The sequence below is a fragment of the Poromitra crassiceps genome (genome assembly GCF_964638095.1).
Source record: "Poromitra crassiceps genome assembly, chromosome: 20".
In the NCBI taxonomy this organism is placed as follows: Eukaryota; Metazoa; Chordata; class Actinopteri; order Beryciformes; family Melamphaidae; genus Poromitra; species Poromitra crassiceps.
This window is the reverse complement of record NC_139637.1, coordinates 26,347,260-26,371,599: the sequence shown is the minus strand read 5'-3', so window position 1 is coordinate 26,371,599 and position 24,340 is coordinate 26,347,260. Positions and strand designations below refer to the sequence as shown.

The 24,340-nt window shown below is 45.4% G+C and overlaps 1 protein-coding gene, 1 long non-coding RNA gene and 1 pseudogene across 3 annotated transcripts in view; 1 reads left to right on the top strand and 2 right to left on the bottom strand.

Annotated features, from left to right (window-relative positions):
• LOC310795041 overlaps positions 1 to 24,340 on the bottom strand; it is a 664,395-nt gene that overhangs the window by 144,496 nt on the left and 495,559 nt on the right. The gene's annotated exons all lie outside the window — the stretch shown is intronic.
• Positions 3,335 to 5,836, top strand: LOC310794477 (cilia- and flagella-associated protein 221-like; the record flags this gene model as incomplete). Its single annotated transcript, XM_083656461.1, has 1 exon — positions 3,335 to 5,836. The coding sequence occupies one exon, from the start codon at positions 3,335 to 3,337 to the stop codon at positions 5,834 to 5,836; it is 2,502 nt and encodes an 833-aa protein (XP_083512587.1).
• LOC310794476 (WD repeat-containing protein 35 pseudogene) lies at positions 13,343 to 17,068 on the bottom strand (annotated as a pseudogene). The gene has a single exon. The product of its transcript is annotated as a WD repeat-containing protein 35 pseudogene (transcript).

The following is a 24,340-nucleotide window of genomic DNA, read 5'->3' as shown; positions in this document are numbered from 1 at the left end:
TGGAGTTTGTATGTTCTCGCCCCGTGTTCATGTGGGTTTCCTCCACTGAGCTCAAAGAAATATGGAGACCACGGGCCCTATCTTGGTACAGGCGCTATCGCCTTTTTGCACTTGCGCACCTGTTTGTGTGCCTTAATGCCTGCTTTATGTAGTCCGCCAGGCTTTATGAAGCGTTTTATAAAAAGTTGTGTTAAAAAAAAAATGCATTTACGTTCCAAAAGTTATAAAAGTTATTCACATTTGTGAAGATTATCATGCAGAACCCAGATTCGCGTTCCCATAAACTTTTGTTAACCACACAGCTTATTTTATGCATTTAAGCGAAACCCCCATGTTAAATATTATAGACTTTTCCACTGAAGAACCCGGAAGTATATTACCGGACTCATTCCTGCGGCTCTCTATAACATTAGCCAGCTGCCTGGTCTCTTCTGTATATCCTTACAACAGCTACGAGGAGAGGAGCTTGTGAACAACATCCCCACAGTCAGCACTTCCCCGAGATATCCATATAAAAACTCTCCTTGTGCTTTACCGCAAATAAAACCTCCAGTTTCTGTTTGGGTGACTCCAAAGGATAAACAAACAGCTAACGTTAGCTGATGGCTGCTTGTGTGGGCCTTATTTTAGACCCGGGAGTTGTAATGTTATGAAACACATTTCCTGACATACGCAGGCAGCTGGACAACCTGGTAAGTTCTGAAAATGTCTATTTTGTTATTCCAGCTAATGTTATCATTATCGGTTGTTACTAACTGTATGCCGACCAGTGGCGATTTTGCATTAGGGGCAAGTAGGGCAGTGCCCCACCAGATGGCGCTGTGGTGCAAGAAGCCCACATCTGACTGTTGTGGCAAATCATATTTTATATTTAATACAAAGTAGTGATTCAACTGTGAATTTGGTGTCCATTAACTTTACTCACAATCCCTATAGTGCTGTTTTGGAGTAATTTCCGTAGTGTGTGTGTGTCTGTTTCTGTGTGCTCGGCTCTGCTCGCGCTGCATTTCCTGCATGTGGGGCAACCGGCGCTCTGACCCACCGTTGCCATAGAAACAACCACGTGACATCATGGCCTGTCACCTGACAATGTTTTATTGGGTAAAGGGGCAGAGATGATGATGCCCCATGTGAACTCCTGACATGAACTCCGCCCAACAGGTGTGGCCGTACTGGCCGCGAAACGTCATGTGACCAGGAGAAAATAAACAAACCAACGCTAAATCAGACCAGTACATTGCCGCTAGCTAGCTAAATACTGTGAAGTGTATTTTTATTTAGCCTACTACAATGAATCGCGTAGTTGTTGTCTGTACGGTTTAGTACGTTGCCGTTGGAAGAGCAATTGGAAAAATACTTCGTCATGCTTCAGCCCGGGGATAAAGTGAATGCAAGGTTTGTACATTTACTAGCTGTATATGTGATGTAACCCAGTCTGGGACAAACAAGGAAGTGAGGGAACAGAGCAGTATGTGTGTTTGCAGCAGAGGGCCGCTCAATATCACTGCTATGAAGTCTGCGTCCCGTGCGTAAATATGCACGAGCTCCATGCCGAGCGCCATGTCGAGCGCACCCGGACAAATGTGAAGTGTATTTAGTTTTGGAATATTTCTGCTCCTTGGCACTCAAATCGCAGTCATATCTGCCTACCATAGATTAAACTAGATGTTCCTCTTAGTGTTACTATGTTAATTCTGTTGGGTCTCATGGATTACTACTTTAATCTATTGTAAATAAATAAAAAAAACACGCTTTTATTTTGAAGGCAAAATCACTCAACCGAAAGTGAAGTTGTAAGAAATTGTTGGTCATTTCACAGAGGCATTCTTGCGGTTTCCCCATCACACACGGAAGAACAACAAAAATAACGAATGACAGCGTTTTCATGTGATGACTGACAGCTAGTTTGAGTGATGACTGACAGCTAGTCTGCAGGAGGAATGACAACGTTTTCGTGTGAGATGTGAGGAGTGAGGACTGACGAGTGAGGACTGATGATCAGACATGGGACCAAGTCACTTCGGTCCAAGTCTCAAGTCCCAAGTCATTTGGTCCAAGTCTCAAGCAAGTCCCAAGTCATTTGGTCCAAGTCTCAAGCAAGTCCCAAGTCATTTTGTTTTGGGCAAGTCAAGTCAAGTCAAGTCAAGTCGAGTCCTTAGTTAAGGCAAGTCCCAAGTCAAGTCACTTTTTTTCCCCACGCCCAAATATTGCAGTCTTACCTTTCTTTATAAAGAAAAAATACATGGTATTAATACCTGTCTAATAGTGGTGATATTATTGGCCAATTTACAGTATCTAACCCGTTCAAAAAGTATGACAAATTTAATTTGTGTTCTAATCATTGATATTCAGTGAAATAAATGTAATCAAACAAAAGTCAAATAACTTTATAAACGCTTATTTATTTCTGAACTGCTTCTCAGTAAAAAAAAAAAAAAAAAAAAATGCCACATCAGTTTTAAACAGTGAATTAGTGACAGGCTGACAGCCATACTACAATGTAATCAAACAAAAACAAATAGCTTAAACTATTATTTAACTAAGCTCAACTAAGTATTTACCTCTTCTCAATCAAAACATATTGTAACGATTCAGGTATTCGTCCGGAATCAAGAGGCTTATAGTTGGTACAGGGTTTTTATTCACAGTTATTATATTACAACTCTAGGCGGTTGTCACGCTCTTAGCTAGCTAGCTGCTTCCTTGCTTCCTGTTCATAGAGACTGACTCCAGGCATGCCCTGTCAGACAGGAAGTTCCCCCTTTTATTGCGTTCCCCAAATTTTTCGGGCGGGCATTTGCACCCCTTCCTATATAGGATGCATCCCTAGTCATCTTGTTCTGAAACCGGCCCTGATACCGGTATTTGAGTCTGGGGAGAGACTAGAGAAACTTGAACTTGGTTGAGCATGTGAAGTACACAAAATAAACTATGGTTGAGCTTGTGAAGCGAAGCGTGCAAAATCCTAGTTATATGCTACTGATGACAATGGCTACAATGAGTCAATCTCATCCCATTTTCCTTTTGGAATATAATTCAAGTTACTGTATATATGTTGAATGTGTGAACTGTATGCCACTGTATGCCATGGCTGCCAGATTGTTAGAAAGGTTCCAATTATGTGTTTATTTGTGTCGGGTAAATTGTAAGGTAACTCTGAAGGTCCTTTGTGCTGTTGTGGACAGTGACATCATCAGTCATGTCATAATGCATTGATTATGTCATAGACCTTATATTCTAATCTTGTCATAGACATTGTGACCTCAGCAGTGATGTCATAAACCCTTCCCTGCTGAGGCTATAGTATAGTAGAGGTGACAAGTACTAGATGCCCATGGCTACCAGCCTGCATCTAGTTCAGCTGGTGGAGGAGCACAGGAGCAGAGCCAGCGTCCCCAATTACCTTCTGGAATCAAAAAGCTATGGCGAAATGAGAAGCAACAGCCTGATCCAAGCAGAGCCGTCTGTGCTGCACTTCAGTGGGTTTGAGATGGGGAAGGATTACGTGAAGATCCTGAACTTAATCAACATCTCATCTGAAGTCATGACTATTCATATCATCCCCACCCATACAAAGTACTTCCAAACCACATATACTAAAAACTGTCCGTTCACCCCCGGACTGGCCTACACACTGAAGGTCCAGTTCTGTCCTGATGAATGGCGTTACTTCTATGATTACATTCGGGTTTGCTGCAAGGGAGAGCGGGACCTGTTAGTGCCGGTTCATGCTTACCCCACCATTGATCACCTGGACATCCCTCCTCATATCAACCTACGAGAAATAACACTGGGAAAGAGTGTCAGCCATGCCATTCCACTGAGCTGCAGCTGTCCCATAGACTTTAAGTTTGACGTGTACATTATCCAGTCCCATAAGGCCTTCTCTGTCCGGCCGCTCGCAGGTGTGATACCAGCCAATGGTAAGGTGGAGATCGTGGTGACCTTCAGTCCCTTCCAGTATGACACTTGTCAGGTCATCATCGAGCTGGTCATCTCCAACACCAGACACCAGTTCAAGACAACACACCACTGCACCATCACTGGCCTCGCCATCAGTCAGCTGGACAAAGAGCGGAGTGATGGGCAAGAGGTGGCTGCAGAGCCCTCGCCCGCCTCCCACATGCCTCCCTTGAGTAAGACCAAGCACAGGTCAACCAAGAGGCCTGACAAATCTAAGACAGTGAGAGATCAAGCTGCTGGAGATCTCAGGCCTGCAGTGGACGTCTCCACCCCTGCAGGAGTGGCCAAGATGCTGATCAAAGACACAGATAAACTCAGCTCTAAAGAGCTGAGGGAAGCCGAATCCTGCAGCAGCATGGTGGGTCTGCAGAACAGACAGATGAAGGAGGCCTTCTTCATGAAAAAGATCCAGTGGGACGCCAAGGAAGAGAGAGCCAACCACCTCAGATGGCAAGTTCACCTGGGTAAGGACGCCATGTCAGAGGAAAGCAAGAGGCGGGTGTTGGGGGAGAGAGAGATGGCTCTGCATGAATATATGGTTAAGATTGGAGCTGTAAGTCAGGAGGACTTTGCCACCGGACCACCTAAACTTTGCACCAGGCGGGTGCTCTGTGAAGCCGGACAGGCCCCAGAGGGAAGCCCGTCCTTTCAACTTCATCACAGTTTCCAGCTGGAGCTGAGGCGCCGAGCCCTCAGACTGTGCCAGCAGGCTGCACGCAAGGTTGTCATACGGTGTCGCATGAACCGGAGACTGGCCTGTTTGAAGAAACTGGTAGACAGCATGAAGAACCCACCGAAGGCACAGAAAATGGAGGGGGAAGGGAAGCCGTGCGGTCTGAAGATCTCGCCAGACAGAGTTCTTCCATTCTCTTTTCCCAGTTTTTTTGAGGAAGCTGACGAACTGGCTCCTAGTCATTTTTCCGCAGTGCCCGTGGAGCCAATTGATATGACCGTGAAAACACATATTCCCTTCTTCAAGCTCCAAGTTGCCCAGTATTATAAGCTGATGGGCTACCAGCCTGTGTTGGCCTGGTATGCATTTAATACTTATATTCCCACTAGCTTGGCCAGACCGCTTCGCACTGGAGCACTGGACGAGCTGTTACCTAAGGTTATCCGAGCTCCGTCACCTGGTCCGGTGGGGCCTCAAGCTGGGGAGAAAAGGCACCATGAGAAAGAAGAGGAGATGCTGGAAGCAAAGGAGGCCACCAGCCTGACCTTCACTGCCCCGGAAGCTCTGCTCAGACCAGCTCCAGCAAACCCACTCAGGATCTTTAACCCAGCTCCAGGTCTGCAGACCTACAAACCAACTCCTAAATATCTGGAGAGTGATTATGAGTTCCACCTCTGCCCTCTGCCCAGGTATACCATCCCAGAAAGCAAGGTGCATGGTATCAAGACCCCAAATACTCAGAGGAAGTTTCTGGACCGCAAGGAAGTCATCAAAGGAGTCATGACCTGGAAGAATTTTGATTCCGTCACCTTGAACTTTTTGTCCCACCAACCCACTCTTACCAGCGAATGGGCCCCGCGCAGGTCTGTGGACTACAATGTGGATATACTTCCACTCATGGCTCCTCCTCCTCTCGCCGGCCTTCCTGATGATCTGTTAGGACTTGTGGACGAACCGTCTGAAGAGTCTGGGGTCCAACTGACACCAGAGATGATCAGAGCAGAATTCCTGTCTGGGGAAGCCCTTCTCTCAAACAGTAACCTCAACACAGGAATGAGCGCCAGGCAGCAGAGGGAGTGTCAGATGGAGGCGACCTACAGGCCTGATGTTGACCAGATGGGAAAAAGAGTGATGGCCGAACTGAAGCAACTGAGGGCCATGAAGAGAACTTCCACATCACCCGGAGAGGACTGTAAATAAGCTATGCCCAGTCTCACACGTGCACATACTACCCTAGTACACACACACATACTGTACCAACACATTAAACACTCACATAGTGGCTATGCACACGCCAAGACAGGACTATAAAATATGCCATGTGAGGTGTGACATTCAAAAATTGGTTTCCCTCCCACTTATACAAAATACATTGTGGCCACCAGGGGCCGAGGCATCTATAAGAGGCCTGTATGTTTGTATGTATGTCTTTCTGAATTCAAATGGACGTTCATATGGACTCATGTCGTAAACACGAACCATTTTGAGGCAGCATCTGTCCCCACGAAAGTAGACCAATCACAGCTCACGCTGCTATGACATCACTGATGATGTCATACAGTTATAGATGGCTCTGCCTGGTGGTTAGGTAGGTCCCTACTATTCACCTTATGTAGAAGAGACAGTCTGGCTTGAGAGGCTAACAGCAAGTGTAAACACATTGGAACCGATTGTGGAAGAGCTTATCCCCGCAGCCTGCTTCCACTACCTTTGACCAGAGAGACGATCTCTGTTTTGAACAGGTAAAATAGCAGGCGTTTTGAACAGGAAGTCGTAACACAATATAGAAGAAGATGGGAAAATGTGGAGAAAATAAAGAAATAAGAGGATTTAGGATTGTCTGGCGTAGGCCATGAGGCAGCATGCAAGTGTTGCCTCCTTACCCAGGTCAGTGACCAGACCTGCTCCCTATAGTAGGAGATTCTTACACAGCCGTTTAAAACCAGTAAAAGATTAACTATTACGTACATTTAGTGGAATCTCGTTCCAGGTTACTGTACCACTGTAAAAGAAAAATCGCTGTCCATAATTATTTTTATATCTAGGAAGAGGATTTTCGGAATTTGTGGTTCGTGGTTGTCTTGTGCCTGAGAACCTGGGAAGAAAATAACTTATAAGGGATGGCGTAAGATGATATTGAATCTGATAATAAAGTTTCATTGATGTTAAATAATAATAATAATAATGTCCCAATAATATTATTTATTGTTGACGTGTCAGCCACAGCCACACTGTACAAATAGGTAGAACTAGAACTGTCCAATAAATCGAAGGACACGACCTGAAATGCAAGGTGCGGGCCCCGCCCCCTCGCTGTCAAATGCCCACAGCACTGTGTGCTTTAGCCTCTATCCCTCTCTCTTGCATCATCTGTCATAATGAAAAGCATAGCCAGAGGAGAAGTGGAGACATGTCCATTCGACGTCCTCAGGCCACCAGCCTTTCCAGAGCGACCAGCTTAAATCCTAGAAATGTAGGAAATTATTTCTCCAACCTGTCCAAAGTCCTCACCCATCACCGCTTCCAAGCCAAAGATGTCTGCAATGTCGACGAGACGAGCACCGTCACTGTCCAAGTGCCAGACAAGATCCTTGCCAGCCACAAAATAAATACAAATACAACCTTAAATAAATGTTTGTGCATCATCTTGTTCAGTAGCCTTTAATGTAGTCAAGTCAAGTCAAGTCAAGTTTATTTGTATAGCACATTTCATACACAGAGGCAATTCAAAGTGCTTCACATAAAATGGATGACACAAGAAAATAAAAGAATAAAAGAAGAGGATAAAATAGACATTTAAAAGCATCACAACCGAACTTTGAAAAAGAGCATAAAAAGTGCATTAAAGCAGCTACGAGCAACTTTTTCGATTGTTATTAAACAGTATAAATTTAATATCAATGCATCACATCTTACCTCTAATAGTCGACGAGAGCAACGCAGAGTAGTCTCGCTTGAACCCCGAGTGAATCGGCCAGTGTTAGTGTGTCTGTAGCCAGGGCAGATCAGGAAGTGAAATGAAACGGTTTGCAGCAGCCACTTCGGCCATAACCACAAAATAACTTCCAAAAACCTGTTAGAATATAACGAGAGATGTTCCCGCGAGTATGCGTGGCGTTCACATTGTTTATGTTATGTTGCTAGGCAGCGCAAACGGCGTTGGAAGGCAGCTGCGTTTCACTTCCTTGTTTCACTTCCGCGTTTCACTTCCGGGTTACCCGGTCCGGTCGCTCTAGAGAGCCCCCTGTTGGCGCGAGTTTAGACAGACTATAGACTTAATAATCACCTAAGGGAGCAATCTCAGATACACACGGCTTTGGTCTCGTCGACTATTAGAGGTAAGATGTGATGCATTGATATTAAATTTATACTGTTTAATAACAATCGAAAAAGTTGCTCGTAGCTGCTTTAAGCGACAAGCGTAGTAGTTGCTAAAATAGCTAAAAACTTACAGAGGACTTGAAACATAATTGAAAACATGTTTAATGAGAAGGAAAGACCTTTCTACCAAATTACTTTGTTTTCTTGTAATTGTATACCTTTTATACGTATACTTTTATACCTCCTTTCGCAAAACCCAGGACTGGATACGATGTTATTTATCTTTACAGTGCAGTTTTACGCAAAGTATATCATGAGTGGCTACATCAACACATCAACTGCACCTCAGAGAGTGGTGCTCGATAACTTCCGTTACTCATGCCCAGGGGCGTTTTCAGGTCCTGAAGACATTGGGGGCTTTAGCCAGGCACCGCAAATTTTTTGGGTTTTTCCAATCCGTAAATACCCATGTTGTGAGTCATTTGAGATGAATACAGAAGAACAAGATTAGTGGGTCTCAAAGTGAGGTCCAGGGACCACCAGAGGTCCTTGATAGGGTTCTGGCGGGAGTCCACTTAGCAAATTCATGAATTGATAAATGTCAGCATTAGCCTCTTTCACTTACAAGAAGTTCTCACCACCTCCCCTCCTCATCCTCTGGTCTGGTCTCCTCAACTCTGCTCTCCTCTCCTCTCCTCTGCTGTGGTCTGGTGTCCTCTGTTTTGCTCTGCTCCACTCCCCTCAGGCTGAGATGAGAAAAAAACAAACAGAAAATATCAGTAGGCTATGCAGGACCAAATTATCAGTTACTATTGTCATAGTGTGTCATTACATAATGTTTCTGCTTCACTCCTCACCACCTCCTCTCCACACGAGCTCATCATCTCACTATGAAATTATTCAAACAAATGACATGCACAGCATCACAGTAGCTACAACTATGAAATTATCTTATGTTATTTAGTTGTTTAGTTGTGAAGATATTTTCTGAGATAAATGGGCCTTGATGCTCAAGGCCCATTTATCTCAGAAAATATCTTCACACAGAATATTATTAACCATACAACCTACAACCTACAACACTAGCATCAGCATGAAGCCACAGCCATCCACTCCAATGTCTATAGAAGCTAACGTTAGCATGACTGTCACAATAACAATGCCTTCACTTCACAGTTACATTAAACAAAACCACACATCACTGCTTCATTAAACCATTACAACAAACAATACCTTGTTCCCAATTCCAGCTAGGCGCTTTTGATTAGATAAAGAGGTTGAAGAGCGACATGTGTTTTGCGACCATTGAGGTGCCAGGTCGACTCTTCTCGTCCCTGGCACCTCAATGGTGGAACGGGCTTCCACCTTCGGTCAGGACGGCTGAATCACTGCCGATCTTTCGGAAAAGACTAAAGACACACCTTTTCAGGCTCCATCTGGGCCCTTCTTGATCTAACTTCGTTCTCTCTCTTTGTTTATTAAAAAAAAAAAAAAAAAAAACTAACCTAAACTTGTACCACTAACCTAAACTTGTACCACTGTTCCTTCAGAAGTTGTAGTTGTCATAGACTGTGCTCCATAGTTGATTGCTCTATTGCTGACAAAAAATGTGTTATTGTAAGTCGCTTTGGATAAAAGCGTCTGCCAAATGACGTAATGTAATGTAATGTAATGTTCCCATGATTTGATTTGATCCTAGGGACAGTTAGTAAGCCGGACCCTGCTGACCTGAGAGGTCTAGACGGTTCGTAGCGTGGGAGCAATTCAGCGAGACTCTAGACTGTTGTTCTAAACAAGTGACTGAATGAAAATGCCCTTGATCAGTTTTAGGCTGCTTAATTGATTGTCTTTGTGTCTATAGGCCTACAACTGACATTAATAGGTTAATGGTGAAAAAAAGGTTATCTGAAATAATTTTCCTTAAGTGAAGCCTTGCTGGTCTATTTCTTTAATTGATCACCTTTGTGTTTAGGCCTAGCGCAGTGATTCTCAACCTTTTTCATATCAAGGACCCCTAAATTAGTCATGGGGCCATGGCCCCTATTTAATGACATTTTGTCTCTGACCCAAATAGCCTGACTTTTTTTTTGTTAGGCTATATGATTTTGTCCAGAAGTCCATGGCCAACCAGCCTACCTTTCACTAGCTAGTCTCTTAAAGCAGAAGGTTGGCTCTCGTAATTTTCAAATGCTTCTGCCTAAACGTCTGTAGGTCGAGCGCGGAAAACTTGGTCAAAACGGAAAGGGAAACTCGGAAACTAATGAGCGCTGATAGGGGGATATCAGATGTCCCGCCTTTATTTCTCCAATCACCTGCATCAGTTAGAACTAGGGCTGCAACAACTAATCGATTAAATCGATTAAAATCGATGATCAAATTCGTTGGCAACGAATTTGATCATCGATTCGTTGCCTCGCGATTAGTTGGACCGCAGAGCCATCTGTTTTGTTGATATTAACAACAGCTGACCGCAGCTGCTGCGGCGCAGTGCTGGCTACGTCACTCCCTGGCCCCGCTGTCGCGGAGCCGACTACCTCACTCGCCTTGCGCACGCGCAGTAAACGACAAACAAGTTGAAACATGGCCGAGGAGAAAGCAGCAGCTCGACCCAAAACTTAGCAAATTTGGGAGCACTTCATATTAACTGGAAATAAAAAGTCTGTTACGTGCAAAATGTGCAAAGCCGATCTTGCATGGCATGGCAGCACAACGGCCCTGCGTGAACACCTTAAACGCAAACATGTTGGATCATTGGATGGTGCCAAGGGAGCTCAGCAGCGGGGTAAGTTAACGTTATTCTACTACAAACTCGATATGCATGTAAACCATTAATGTTACATTATTAGACCCATGTGTATTGTTGTTTGAAGTGGAAATGTTCGTCTCACAGCAGATAGTTTGTTTTGTTTATCTAACGTTAACAGTCGATGCGCATTGCGCCCCATCCAGGTCGACAACATTAACGTTATAGCCGACCGGCTAGTTAACGTTACGTTACGTTGCTAACGTTAGTGGTAGAGCAGACAGCAGATAGTTTGTTTTGTTTATCTAACGTTAACAGTCGATGCGCATTGCGCCCGCATCCAGGTCGATAACGTTATAGCCGACCGGCTAGTTAACGTTACGCGTTAGCTAGCTAACGTTAGTGGTAGAGCAGACTTGGTCTGTAAACTAAGGCTAAAAGAGATGTTGTTGTCCCTTGTTCATTGGTGTGTGTGTGTGTGTGTGTGTGTGCGCGCATCTTAATGTAAGGAGTGAGCTAGGACAAATTTCATTTGAGGCTTCTGTTATATAAAGGCCTTCTTTACATAAGCAATTATCAACTAAATCATCAATGAGTGAGTTTTATTGAGTTTTATGTTAATAGTGCTGTTAGGCATACTCGCTCATACAGTCTTTCTCATTTCAGAAAAAAACAACTCACCATGAGGCGTTTCGTTGTGGGGAATGCGGCTTGTATACCAAGGCAAGCAGCCATCATGACAGACAGTGTCCTGAACATGCTGGTCACCGACATGAGGCCCATGTCAACGGTTGGAGATGCAGGCTTCATTGCCATGATTAACACCCTCCACCATGGCTACACTCTTCCTTCAAGAACATTCTTCACAAAACTGATGGAGCGAAAATATGAACACACATTCCAGGAGCAGGTCCGTTAAAGCACTTTATTTAAGAAGATATGAAGATATCTGGAGGGAGGAGAGGGGAGGTGAAGTGGTGAAGGGCTAAAGGAAGTAGGCAGTGAAGGAGAGGGGAAGTAAAGTGGTGAAGGGCTAAAGGAAGTAGGCAGTGAAAGAGGAGGTGAAGGGCTGAAGGAAGGAGGCAGTGAAGGGGAGGGGAAGGGGTGAATCTGTTATCTTCAATTTAACTTTTGTGTTTTAAATTTAACTGTGATTTTGTGATTCCCATTTTTCTTTGCAAGTTTAAAAGAAACCAGTGAGAATACAGTATACTATAAACAAGAGGGGACAAAGAAAAAACATCTACCACCAAAAAAACCTCTTCATTTTCTTTGCAAGTTTAAAATAAAGTTTACCACTGAATACAGTAGAAGAGGGGACAAAGAAAAAAGATGTACCACACTGATGGACAGTCAATGACAGAAAAAAGAAAAATAGCACTGGTTCGGTTCATGTTCTTGAGTAAATAAAAACAGTTTTCTACAATTTAACTTGGTTGTGGTTTCCCCCTTTTTGTATGCAAGTTTGAAGTGTTCCAATATAAACCACTAATGAATACAGTATAAACAAGAATGTTTTGATGCAGACTTATGTTGCAGGGACTACTAGAATCATCGTAATGTTGGAATTGTATGCATCAAAGGGTTAAATCGAGCATTTCTGAGCGATTTCAATATATCCGATTAATCGATTAATCGACAACTAACCCTACTGATTAATCGATTATCAAAATAATCGTTAGTTGCAGCCCTAGTTAGAACTTCCTCTGGTATGAAGCGTTTTTTCGCCCTAACTATTGTCCATGTTCTTATGTTCAGTGGGCGTGAATTACAGACTGTCTAAGCTGCATTCGCAGAATGTAGAAGAGACAGTCTGGCTTGAGAGACTAACCTCTAGCCTACGCCTATTGTAAATAGAGAGAAAAGTGATCAGAACAGTCATTCTTCTAATCTACATTGTCTAATTGTGTTAACTTAGGCTATTCTAACTGAGATAATGATGTTTAATTATCAATTTGCCGGGGACCACCTTGGGGCCCCCTCAATGACCCATGGTGGTCCCCGGACCTCATGTCGAGAACCACTGACCTAGGCTACAACTGACATTGATAGGATCATGAACCAACTAGCTCCAGCATGATTTGGAGATGGAGTGTACGTGATGTGTAACCATGCACAAAGGTGAGTTTGAAGCATTGGACTAATTTCAGACAATTTCGACATTAACATGATACATTTAATTGACAATCAGCATGGTCATTTGCTCTGAGGATTCAACTGAAGCATCAATGAGCGTCAGATGCCAGAAATATGACGTATGAACTTGCTTTAAGGACGATTTATCCAACCGGGCGGTTCGCCCTCCACGTCTGAGACGTTCGCCCCGAGAGACAACGGTGTGAGATCAGCGCGAGATCAGTTTACTTCCTTATTGCGTCCGACTCATTTCACCAAAATAAAAAAACACAGTTGTTAGTGGGAGAGGACAAGTGTATCTTGTTCACAATAAAGTATGGTTACTAAATAAATGCATCACTGTGCAGAAAGGAAAACAGAAAAAAGTGGGCCGTTCGTAACGGGTCTCCCCTACCTCACAATATGTGTAATCGTGCAATAAAAAAAGATAAGGAGGGACACAAAAAAAAAACTTGGAGGTGTAGTTTTCCTCTGAAAAGTGGGAAACGTGTGTGATTCCTTCAGGATCAGGACAGAGAAGTGTGACACAGTGGACAGAAGCTGTATTTGCTGATCTCCTGCTCTAGAGCGCAATGTTTACACACACTGCACATCCAGAATTGGTACTTGGGGATGGGCAGGCCCGTCACAATGCACGTGGGTTGCTTTCCCTCTGCCCCCTCCAGTGTGCTGTCCGGCTCCACCACCAGGCTGTCGTTGGGGATGTGCTTGGTGAAGATCTGCAGGGCCAGGTCCTCGTACAGCTGCCTCTTCTCCACCTCTAGGGACTCCAGGGACTCTAGCTTGATGAAGGCCCGCGAGCAGGTGCTGAAGGCCCTGCTGGCTGATGAGCAAATGGCCAGCAGGGAGTAGATCTCCACCGCCGGGATGATGTCATCGTAATGGTGGAGTTGAAGGGCTGTGTGCATGGCGTTCTCCGTGTAGCCTTCGTAAAGCTGCCGCTGGGCGAGCAGGAAGTAGTGATAGGCCTCTGCTCCACGCCACGCGTTGTCCACAAAACTGTTGTCTAAAGAGGCTGCATCTTCCTCATGGAGTCCAACAATTGCAAATGTTGCCTCTGACTTCTTCCCTTTGGCTTTGCTCTGCTGTGACGTCTTCACCTGCTCATGGTAGTTTTCAACCAGCAGCGCTGCCAACACATACAGCGTCTTCACCCTCAGTGGTCTTTTCCTTTTGTTAGCCTCCTCATCTGCTATCTTAAACATGAGTTTGGCTGCATGCAGAAAATGGTGGGCTTTCCGGTACAGCTCCACCGCCTCCAGAGTCTTATTCTTCTCAAGCAGATGTGATGCGTATTTGGCAAGGAGAGATTTGATTTCTTTCATGTTATGCTTCTTGGCCAGTTCCACTGCTTTGTGCCACTGGTTCAGATGGATGCAGGCATCCACCGCAGCTTTGGGCTGGTTGCACTTCAGGTAGGCATTCACAGCCTGCTCACACATACCCACACTGGCAAACATCTGGCCAATGTCTGGCAGAAGTTTATGATTCTCTGGTAGCAAGCTTGTCAGCCTCTCAAGGCCATCATACTCCTCTAATATGTAGTAGCATTCTGCCAGCCTCTCCTGGTTGCGCCCCTGAGTGTAGTACTGCACTGCATTGAACCATTTCTGTCTCTCAGCAAAGTTATCTCCAATTGCATTGGAAGCCTGTTCCAGCAGTGCGCCATCACAGTCCCCAGAGCCAGACTTGAGGAGCTGCAGCACCCTGAACCAGTCCCCCAACTTGATCCTGAGGCTTATTGCAAGGTCCCTGCGATCCATGTCCAGGTACATCCTCTCGGCTTCCTCGAACCGGCTGAAGTATGCTGCGACCTCCGCCTGCTTCATGGCATCGCTCTGCAGTTTGCCCAGGCACTTGACAAACTTGATGCCCTGGTAGTCCTTGCAGCGGACGAAGGCCTGATTGGCCGTCTTCAGATCCAGTTTCTGGAGGGCCACCTCGGCCAGGAGACGCCAGATTCTTGGGTGAGGATTGTCTTCAATGAACTGCAAACTGTCTTCGATCCCCACTTTCTCAATCAGCGCACGGCTCTCTCTCAGGGAGTGGATCTCAAAATTGATGAGGTAGTCCTTGTTAGGCCTCTCTGGATCCTTCAGGATTTCATCAAGCAGGACAGACTTGATTTCCAGGTCTTCAAAACGGCAAATGTATCCAGATGTTTGGATAGGTTCCTCTGCGTCTAGGTTCCTGAAGACGTACATCCTGGTCTGCTCCATAATGGCAAACAGATCAGGGTTGTCATTCGCCCACTTCATGTCCCACACATCTTTGCGCTCAAACGTAGACGCATCCCCGGCAGCCCCTTGGCTCCCAGAGCTATCGGCCAAGGAGGCACGAACTTCCAGGTCCAACATTGTCAGCACGCCTGTGATGTTGATTATGGCCAGACGGCTGGAGTTGCAGTTCAACGAGAGATAGTAGGGTCTGTTGTTCAAAGTGTATTTCTGCATGAGGATGACATTGGGGAGGCTGTATCTGTGGATAGTGCCAGACTCACGGCCCACAATCAGTGCCTTATCTGTTGCTGTAATACAACAGATGGTATCTTGTGTTGCTGTGAAGGCTTTCGCAAAGTCCAGTCCACCTTCATTGGGTCCAGATGGGGTGCCGTCAATATGATGGACCCTCTCTCTTCCCTCCTTCCTATTTGTGATCACTTCGTTGATCTCCAGAGCAGTTAACTTCTTTGCCACGCGGTACTGCCACATGTAGAAAGCCTCCTTGGATGCAGCAATCACATACGTCTTAGTCATGGTGACAAACAACGGATCAATGTCAATGTACTTTGAATCCAGTGGAGTCCCAATGGTGTTACACAGAACCAGCACATACTCAGGCTTTACCTCAGGTTCCTGCTGAACTCGGCTGATCTGTCTTTTTTCATCTGAGACCAACTCTCCTGCCTCCCTCTGGCTCTGACCTGTGCTGGTCTGTCTCCTGTCATCTGAGACTGCCCCAGGAAGATTGGTCTCCATCTGGTTCTGAGTGTGGGTGTCATCTGCCTTGGTGGCCAGGATGCAGAAGTCCCCCGAGGTGGTGATGGACATCAGGCTCTTGAAGTATTTGACAAACTTATTGTTGTTCTTTGTGTCCCAGAACACCAGACAGTACTTCTGCTGCTCTGGCTTTGTGTAAGCATACACCACTGTGCTACAGAAATAGCCCCACTTGTAATCAGGTCTTATGTTGGCAATGTAGATGTGGGAGTCCACTGCCAGGCCAATGCGCAACCCTCCCCCCTCCCAGGCAACTCCTGTCATCTGCTTCCCAGATACTTTCAGAGTTCTCAGGTGCTCTCCAAATCCTGTGTAGAATTGCACTACATTGCATTCTTTCTCCATATTGGCAGCTCTAAGGGAACCTGCCACCGCCAGCACACTGCCACACTGGTTCCACTGGATGCTGACCACGGTCATCAAAGTGTCAATGTTAACTGGGTTCTCATCGTTTTCATAGCGCATGATCTGACACCTTCCATTGTCCAAACAGACTGCGAGACACGGACAGTCTGGCTCAACGTAGCCCTCGGTTCCAGCGTACCAGTGGATACCTGCGATACTGATGGCTCCAGTCACGTTACTCAGACAGCTGATGGTCATTTTCATTATGAAGTTTCCTTCATTGTCATAGATATGCACTTCTCCATTGGCCATGCCGAAGAGGAGGATCTTGCTGTCTGGCGACCATGCCACATGAGTGGGCTGAATTCCCTTTATCGCCTTTCCCCAAATCCAGTTACCATCTTCAGATCCAACTATGACCTCCCCGTCTTCATACACAATGCAAATCTTCTGACCATCCGTGTTCCAACTCATGCCCCTCACCATAGATTTTTTTTTGTTGCTGCTATGCTCCTCGTACCATGAGCCTTTGTGGAGCATCCATACAATGATGCGTCCGTTCTGGTCACTGGTTGTCAGCTTTTGGTACTGTTCATTCCACGTAACAACTTGTACTGCACCAATGTGTCCCTCTAGAGTCTGGTTCATTGACAGACTACTGGGTGCAGCGAGGGCTTTTATTTTGCCATCATCTGAACTGCAACTACTGTGTGTGACAGGTAACTCCCTTCCTTCTCTGCCTACTTCTGTTTGAGTTTCAAACTTGAGTACTGTCAGAAGACCATCGTCTCCACCACAGGCAATAAAGCCTGGATCTTTGTTCCAGGAGATACATTTCAGATTGATATTGTTGGGGATAGCGATCTTCTTGCTAAGGTAGATGAACATAGTGGCTGATATGCAGACTTTATAGCCAATGTGGGTTAACCATCAGCGTAGTAACTTAATATTAACATTAGTTAAGACACAAACCTATGTTGATTAGTTAAATAACGTGAGTTAACGTTAACCTTCGTTAACCTTCGTACACGGCTAAGTTGGCTAAGCTAACTCGCTAACAATGCGAGGCCGCTATTTTAGCAAGTAAGTTAGCAAAACAAACTCCAATGCAGCATCACAGAGTCAAAAACCAGCTGCTGAGGCTATAAGACCAATAGCATCCGCAAAAGTTTAAATAACTGCATCTTACTACTGAGTGATGTCATCAGTCATTGTCATCACTGATGTGACTCAGTGAGTGATGTCATCACAGATGTAATGATTACACAATGCGTAACATCAGTTGTCATCTGATGATGTCACTGTTTAGTCGCTGATGTCATAGACATTGTGACATCAGTGATGTCATGAAACCTATTTCATATTTACCTGTAATAACATTAGTTAGCTCCCTAGACAGAGAATTCTGTCTTCTTCAACTTAAAACAATATTCACACCAAAAAATCAAATATGACTGTGGCAGTGGTGAGGGTGAAGAAAGGAGGGAAATTATTTCAAATCGCTTTTGTCAATGTGTCCAAGGGCCAGGTGGCCAAAGAAAGATGACTGGTCCAAAGCTTTTTGAACTGATGATCTGACAGAAATGTGTAAACAAATCTTGGCTAAAGGAGAGCTCCATGTGTCAGACTCTGACATACAGGTCATAAAAGTACGGGAGCCCCTCGAGGCTGCTTAAGCTCTCCTTTACTTTTCATAGCAGATACAAATTATTGCACGAATCAGTATTCTAACTTCAATCACATAATGAAGTTTTCAGATGACAGTTATACTCAGTTTATTGACAAAAACCTCAAATATTGACATGTACAAGCAAGAGCTAGAAGAAGTTGTGAAGTGGTATGAGGAGCACTACCTCATTTTAAATGCAAAAAAACAACAAAGCAAATTGTCTTTGATCCCAGGTCTGTGGGGGATCACAGTCCGGTTCTGATCCACGGGGAGAGAGTAGAGCAGGTGACATCGTAGGGATACACCACTTTTTGGGAGGTTTAGCTCATTTGCCACATCCCCCCCACATAACCAAGATACACCATGCCTTACCGGCACTGTCCGCACAGTTTACAGTGAGCTAGAGTCGTGAAGTTAGTAATTATCGGCATAGAATGGAGGCTAATGGTACAGCTGTTAAAAATCTGCCAAAACACACAAATCACCATGCCAAAATACATGTTGTGCTTCGGGTATTCACCACACGATTAAATATTAATCCAAAATGCACATAATTTGTCTTTTTGGAAGGAAAAGAGGTAGCCGGCACTACTTTCCAAACATGGCCACCGACCTCTTTTCCTTCCAAAAAGACAGATTGTGTGCATTTTGGATTAACATTTCATCGTGTGGTGAGTACCTGAAGCACAACATGTATTTTGGCGCAGTGAGATGTGTGTTTTGGCAGATTTTTAACAGCTGTACCATTAGCCTCCATTCTATGGCGATAATTACTAACTTCACGACTGTAGCACTGTAGCTCACTGTGAACTGAGCGGACAGTGCCGGTAAGGCATGGTGTATCTTGGTTATGTTGGGGGGATGTGGCAAATGAGCTAAACTTCCCAGAAAGTGGTGTATCCCTGGGCATTCATTTAGATTCTCAGTTAGGGCCTTAACATTCCCTGCGACCCAAACCACATCCTCCATACAGAGTATGAGCTGCAGGTTTTCTGAGTATGAGCTGTATTGTTATTATTATTATTATTGGTAATTATTATTACTGCTGCTAGATATTGCAATACATAACTCAGATAAATAATACTTAATATATCACTAGCAAAGTACCCAAACTAACCCGTTGCCTGGGTTAGTGCGTATTTTGCTTGGCCGGAAATGATGGTGGTGTCCAGATGGTTTTCAGGAGTATACAACCTCCCTATGACCGTCCCCGGGTCATAAACCACTGCCATGCACATTTTCAGCCCAGTCCAACCTGGGGTGCGGGTGTGAGGTGTTTTCCAGGATTTTCCAGGACCTTCCAGGCTGTTCCAGGACATGATGACCTGCCCATGACCTTCCCCCGGATCATAACCCCCCGCCATGGACATTTTCAGGTCAATCCAACCTGGGGTGTGGGCGTGAGGTGGTTTCCAGGTGGTTTGCAGGCATTTTCAGGACTTTCCAGGTGGTCCCAGGCCTTTATAACCTGCCCACGACCTTCCCCAGACCCACCCCCGCCGATAGATAGATAGATAGATAGATAGATAGATAGATAGATACTAGAGATGCTGCGATCCGATCATGTGATCGGATATCGACGCGATATCAGCCAAAAAACATGGATCGGATCGGATCGGATTCCAGCGAAAATGACCGATCCAAGGCTCCGATATAAGCACTCCATTCCATGACTCCGCTCCAGGATTTCTATCCAGCATGCAGCAGCAGCACACAGAGGCCGCGTTGAGCCTAGGATGGCCAGGGCCAAAACGTTGTCTTGCTTCAACATACATCGCATCGCATAAACCATTTCCACCCGCAGGTTTGAGGTGTAGCTAACATAAACGTCAGATAAATACTCTCTATAGGCTAACGTTAAGTTAAATTATCCTTTATTTATCCCCTTGGGGAAATTCATCCTCTGCATTTGACCCATCCTCTACTAGGAACCTTCCTAGAACTAGGAGCAGTGGGCAGCCACTGTGCAGCGCCCGGGGACCAACTCCAGCTCTTTTTGCCAGTACCTTGGTCAGGGGCACTGACAGGAGTATTAACCCTAACATACATGTCTTTCTTGATGGTGGGAGGAAACCCACACGGACACGGGGAGAACATGCAAACTCCACACAGAAAGGACCTGGGACGGACCGCCATGTTACCCACTGAGGCAGCTAACATGGCTAATTAGCTAGCTAACAGCAGCTATATCTTTCTCCTCTAACTCACGTTAACGACACGTTAGTTGACTGAGCGAACGGCGCTGTACAGCAGGTCGTTATCAAAACGTATTGCACTGAAGAGAAGTAACATTAGATAATGACGAAAGACTCCTCCAATCTGGCAGTGGAAATGTATGCACAAACTTTGTGAGACTCAACCGAATGACTGATGAGTCTCGCGTTGAGCCTAGGATGGCCAGGGCTTAGATCTGCGTGAGCACGACCCGTCGTAATTTGTCCAATTCAAGGTACATTAAAACGTTGTCTTGCTTCAACATACATCGCATCGCATAAACCATTTCCACCGGCAGGTTTGAGGTGTAGCTAACATAAACGTCAGATAAATACTCTCTATAGGCTAACGTTACCCACTGAGGCAGCTAACATGGCTAATTAGCTAGCTAACAGCAGCTATATGTTTCTCCTCTAACTCACGTTAACGACACGAGTTGACTGAGCGAACGGCGCTGTACAGCAGGTCGTTATCAAAACGTATTGCACTTAAGAGAAGTAACATTAGAAAATGACAAAAGACTCCTCCAATCTGGCAGTGGAAATGTATGCACAAACAGGGACAGGGCTGTGTGTGTATGTGTCCTGTGTGCGACAGAGTGTGTGAGGAAACAATAATTATTTGTGTCCAGTGTTCACCCATTACAAAAGAAGTGTGTATTTGATTGTTATGTTTTAGTTTTACATCAAATTAATTAGATGAACTAAATCGTTTACATACTATATTACCAAAGCACACACACACCTAACCCTAAAAATGTTTGTTGCCTGCTAGCTATCAGACAGCATAGAGAGACTTAAATATGTGCTGTATCGGTATCGGATCGAAATCGGTATCGAATCGGGTATCGAAATTTGATCGGAATCGGATCGGTTTTGAGCTAAAATATCGAAATCGGATCGGAATTGAAAAATCTCGATCGCAGCATCTCTAATAGATACATGGATACATGGATAGATGGATAGATGGATAGATAGATACATAGATAGATACATAGATAGATACATATGTAATGGGGTGACCTGCACCCATGGGTCCCGCCCACTAATCTCCACATACCAGGTGTTTCCGGTTACCTAATTTGGCCTGCCCCTCAATTGGCCGGCCCTTCAATTGGCCAGCCCCTATAAATAGCCTGCCTAACAGAGCATAGGCTAAGGCTGGCTTCTCTCTTTGAGCTTTTCCTCTGAACCATATTTACCATTGTGGAAGGTATGTAGTGATAATTACGGTTGGTTGATGCACATTGCATGTCTCTTTGTGTTTATGGAGTTTGTTTCATTCCTTAAACAGACTACTGTGTATCTGTCCTGGGTCTGGGTAGCAGGAGCTGTTCATATGCCAATGCTAACTGCTGTGGTGAGTCTAGTAATTGGCTAAAAGCCTTTCACATGTTATTCTGTTTGTCTGTGGCTAATTGTGCCTTTTCTTTTTATACAGAACATAAGCTGCTGTTCTAGCTGTTCTGCCCTTCTCCTGTTCATAAGTGTACCTTTAATTTAGTAAAAGAGTAATTGTTGTCCACTTGTCCAGAATTGAGTTTCCCCTTTTTGTGTCCCGCATAGGCCTGGCTACTGGAGTGGGTGTGGGTGTTAGACTGGTGTGAGCTGCGGGCCCCCCCTACCTGCCTTTTCCTTCTCTATTTGCATGCGTGTGAGTGTCCCGTTGCAGTGTGCCGTGTTCAAGCACCCTTTGCACCAAGCACTTTAATTGTGTGTGTGTGTTGTACACGCTTGGTGGGGTAGGTACTTTTATTCTTAAACTCTCGTATTTTATACTATCCAGTCAATCCCTCACTCACTTCAGTTCCAGTGCCTTTTGCTTTTACCCTTCCCCCTTAATAGCTTGGACATTTTAAAGGTGCATTTCCATGTTTTTGCAACTTAGCTGTTTTTAGCACTGTTTGAATAAATCTTAATAATGTGGCATTTGCAATTAGTCTGAGCTTTTTCTAATAAATAATACATACTTTTATACCTGGAAACCACGTCTCTGCTCCTCTCATTGGTCTCTCCCGATTGTAAACGAATCTGTATGGTTTATCTGTGGGCATTAAAGCCCTGGTATCTCCTTGGGTGAAACTCCCTAGGTGGCGTTGTCAGTTATTTAGACCTGGTCACACATAGGTAAATGGATAGATGGATAGATGGATAGATAATAATACTAATCGCAGTATTATGAATGATCTGAATTATGTAGCACAAAAAGCAGTACAAAGCAGTACAAGTCAGCAGCATAATGATAATAACGGAGTGTCTATTCGTACGTAAGATATGATTAGCCGTTGCATATTATGCACTTGCTATTCATACCCCTTATTTACAAGCAGCGCAGTGCTGCCCTCTCTTTCTACCCCTCTATCCGCTCCGTTCCTCTCTCCTGTTATCAAGGCTCTGACCAAAACAAATGCTGAATTTGAAGAGGGGTTCTGCACCGCGGTGAAGTTAGTTAGGTTCCCAAATCCAACGCTATACCTGCTTTTGAGATCTGCTTCTCTCTCCCTCGTTCCTTCCCTCTCCCTCTTTAAAGAATATTGCACTACCACGTCACCACATGGGATACCTGGGTTCAAATCCCCAACCTGGCAGTATTTTATATATTTAGGTGTCCCGCACTGAGGAGGGAGAGGGACCCACCACAGCTCTACAGGGGACAGGTGTCCCGCACCGAGGAGGGAGAGGGACCCACCACAGCTATACAGGGGACAGGTGTCCCGCACCGAGGAGGGAGAGGGACCCACCACAGCTATACAGGGGACAGGTGTCCCGCACCGAGGAGGGAGAGGGACCCACCACAGCTATACAGGGGACAGGTGTCCCGCACCGAGGAGGGAGAGGGACCCACCACAGCTATACAGGGGACAGGTGTCCCGCACCGAGGAGGGAGAGGGACCCACCACAGCTATACAGGGGACAGGTGTCCCGCACCGAGGAGGGAGAGGGACCCACCACAGCTATACAGGGGACAGGTGTCCCGCACCAAGGAGGGAGAGGGACCCACCACAGCTATACAGGGGACAGGTGTCCCGCACCGAGGAGGGAGAGGGACCCACCACAGCTCTACAGAGGACAGGTGTCCCGCACTGAGGAGGGAGAGGGACCCACCACAGCTATACACGGGACAGGTGTCCCGCACTGAGGAGGGAGAGGGACCCCACGATAGGCTCCGTCATGCACGGAGGACAACAGGCGCAGACGGGGCATTTCGCTCTCACTACCGGCAGAGCTCCAAGGAGGAACATGGATGGACACCCTCAACACACATGCCAGAAGCGAACCCACAAGCCAGAGGAACCGTCCGCTTCACTCCAATGGCAGGTCACATTTACCAACCGGGAGGCCTTCTTCTAAATGATGGACAATTTGTTATGTCTAGTACTTAAACATGATTTATTTAGTTATTTTCAGTATCTGAAAGTGGATGAGCATGTGGTCATAACTTGGATATAAAAAAAATGACTCATTGAAATCGGTTGAGAAATATGCACGAGATATGTTTTGTATCCTGAAAACTCGCAGCCTCCCTGTTCACTTCTATTTGTTTATAGTCAGGGCTTGACCGGACTAGTATGGCTGCTGCGTTGACACATTGTCCGAATGAACAGCAGCAGCCAAGGCAGTGTCTATGTGTGTATCTATGTGGTGGCCAGGTCACCACTATAGTGATGTCATACCACCAATGATGTCATAAATCACTGATTATGTCACAGACAGTGACCATACTCAGCCCGGGTGTTGACGCCCTCCCTCTCCCCTCCTCCTCAGTACTGGTCAGCTCTGTAGCAGCTTCTTTTGCGGGACTGGACTTATTAAATGCATTGTTGTTGTAGAATCTGTCTTCCAGCCTGGCAGCCCAGTCGGCCGGGTCCATGCCACTCTCTTCCCTTTGTTTGACCAGGTCATTGAAGTAGAGTGCAGCATAGTTAGGGACGTTTTCAGGCTGCTCTCGCAGGACTTCTCTCGCCAGCCCCTCCAGGATGGAGGCAAATCCGCGCGGAACCCGCAGGTTAGTGTTGGAAAAAGGCACTGACATCTTGTGGTTAGACTGACTTAAATTTTTATGTTTTGTTTCACTGGTCCTACTTATAGCCTCTGCAGGGAAGGCTTTATTACATCACTAATGATGCCATTGTGACATCATATAATTGGTGATGTCACCAGTGAAGTCTCTCGACCACTCGATCATGATATCATCAGTGATGTCACTCGAGCAATTGTGATGTCATCAGTGATGTCACTTGAGCAATTGTGTTGTCATCAGTCAGCCGGAGGCAGAAC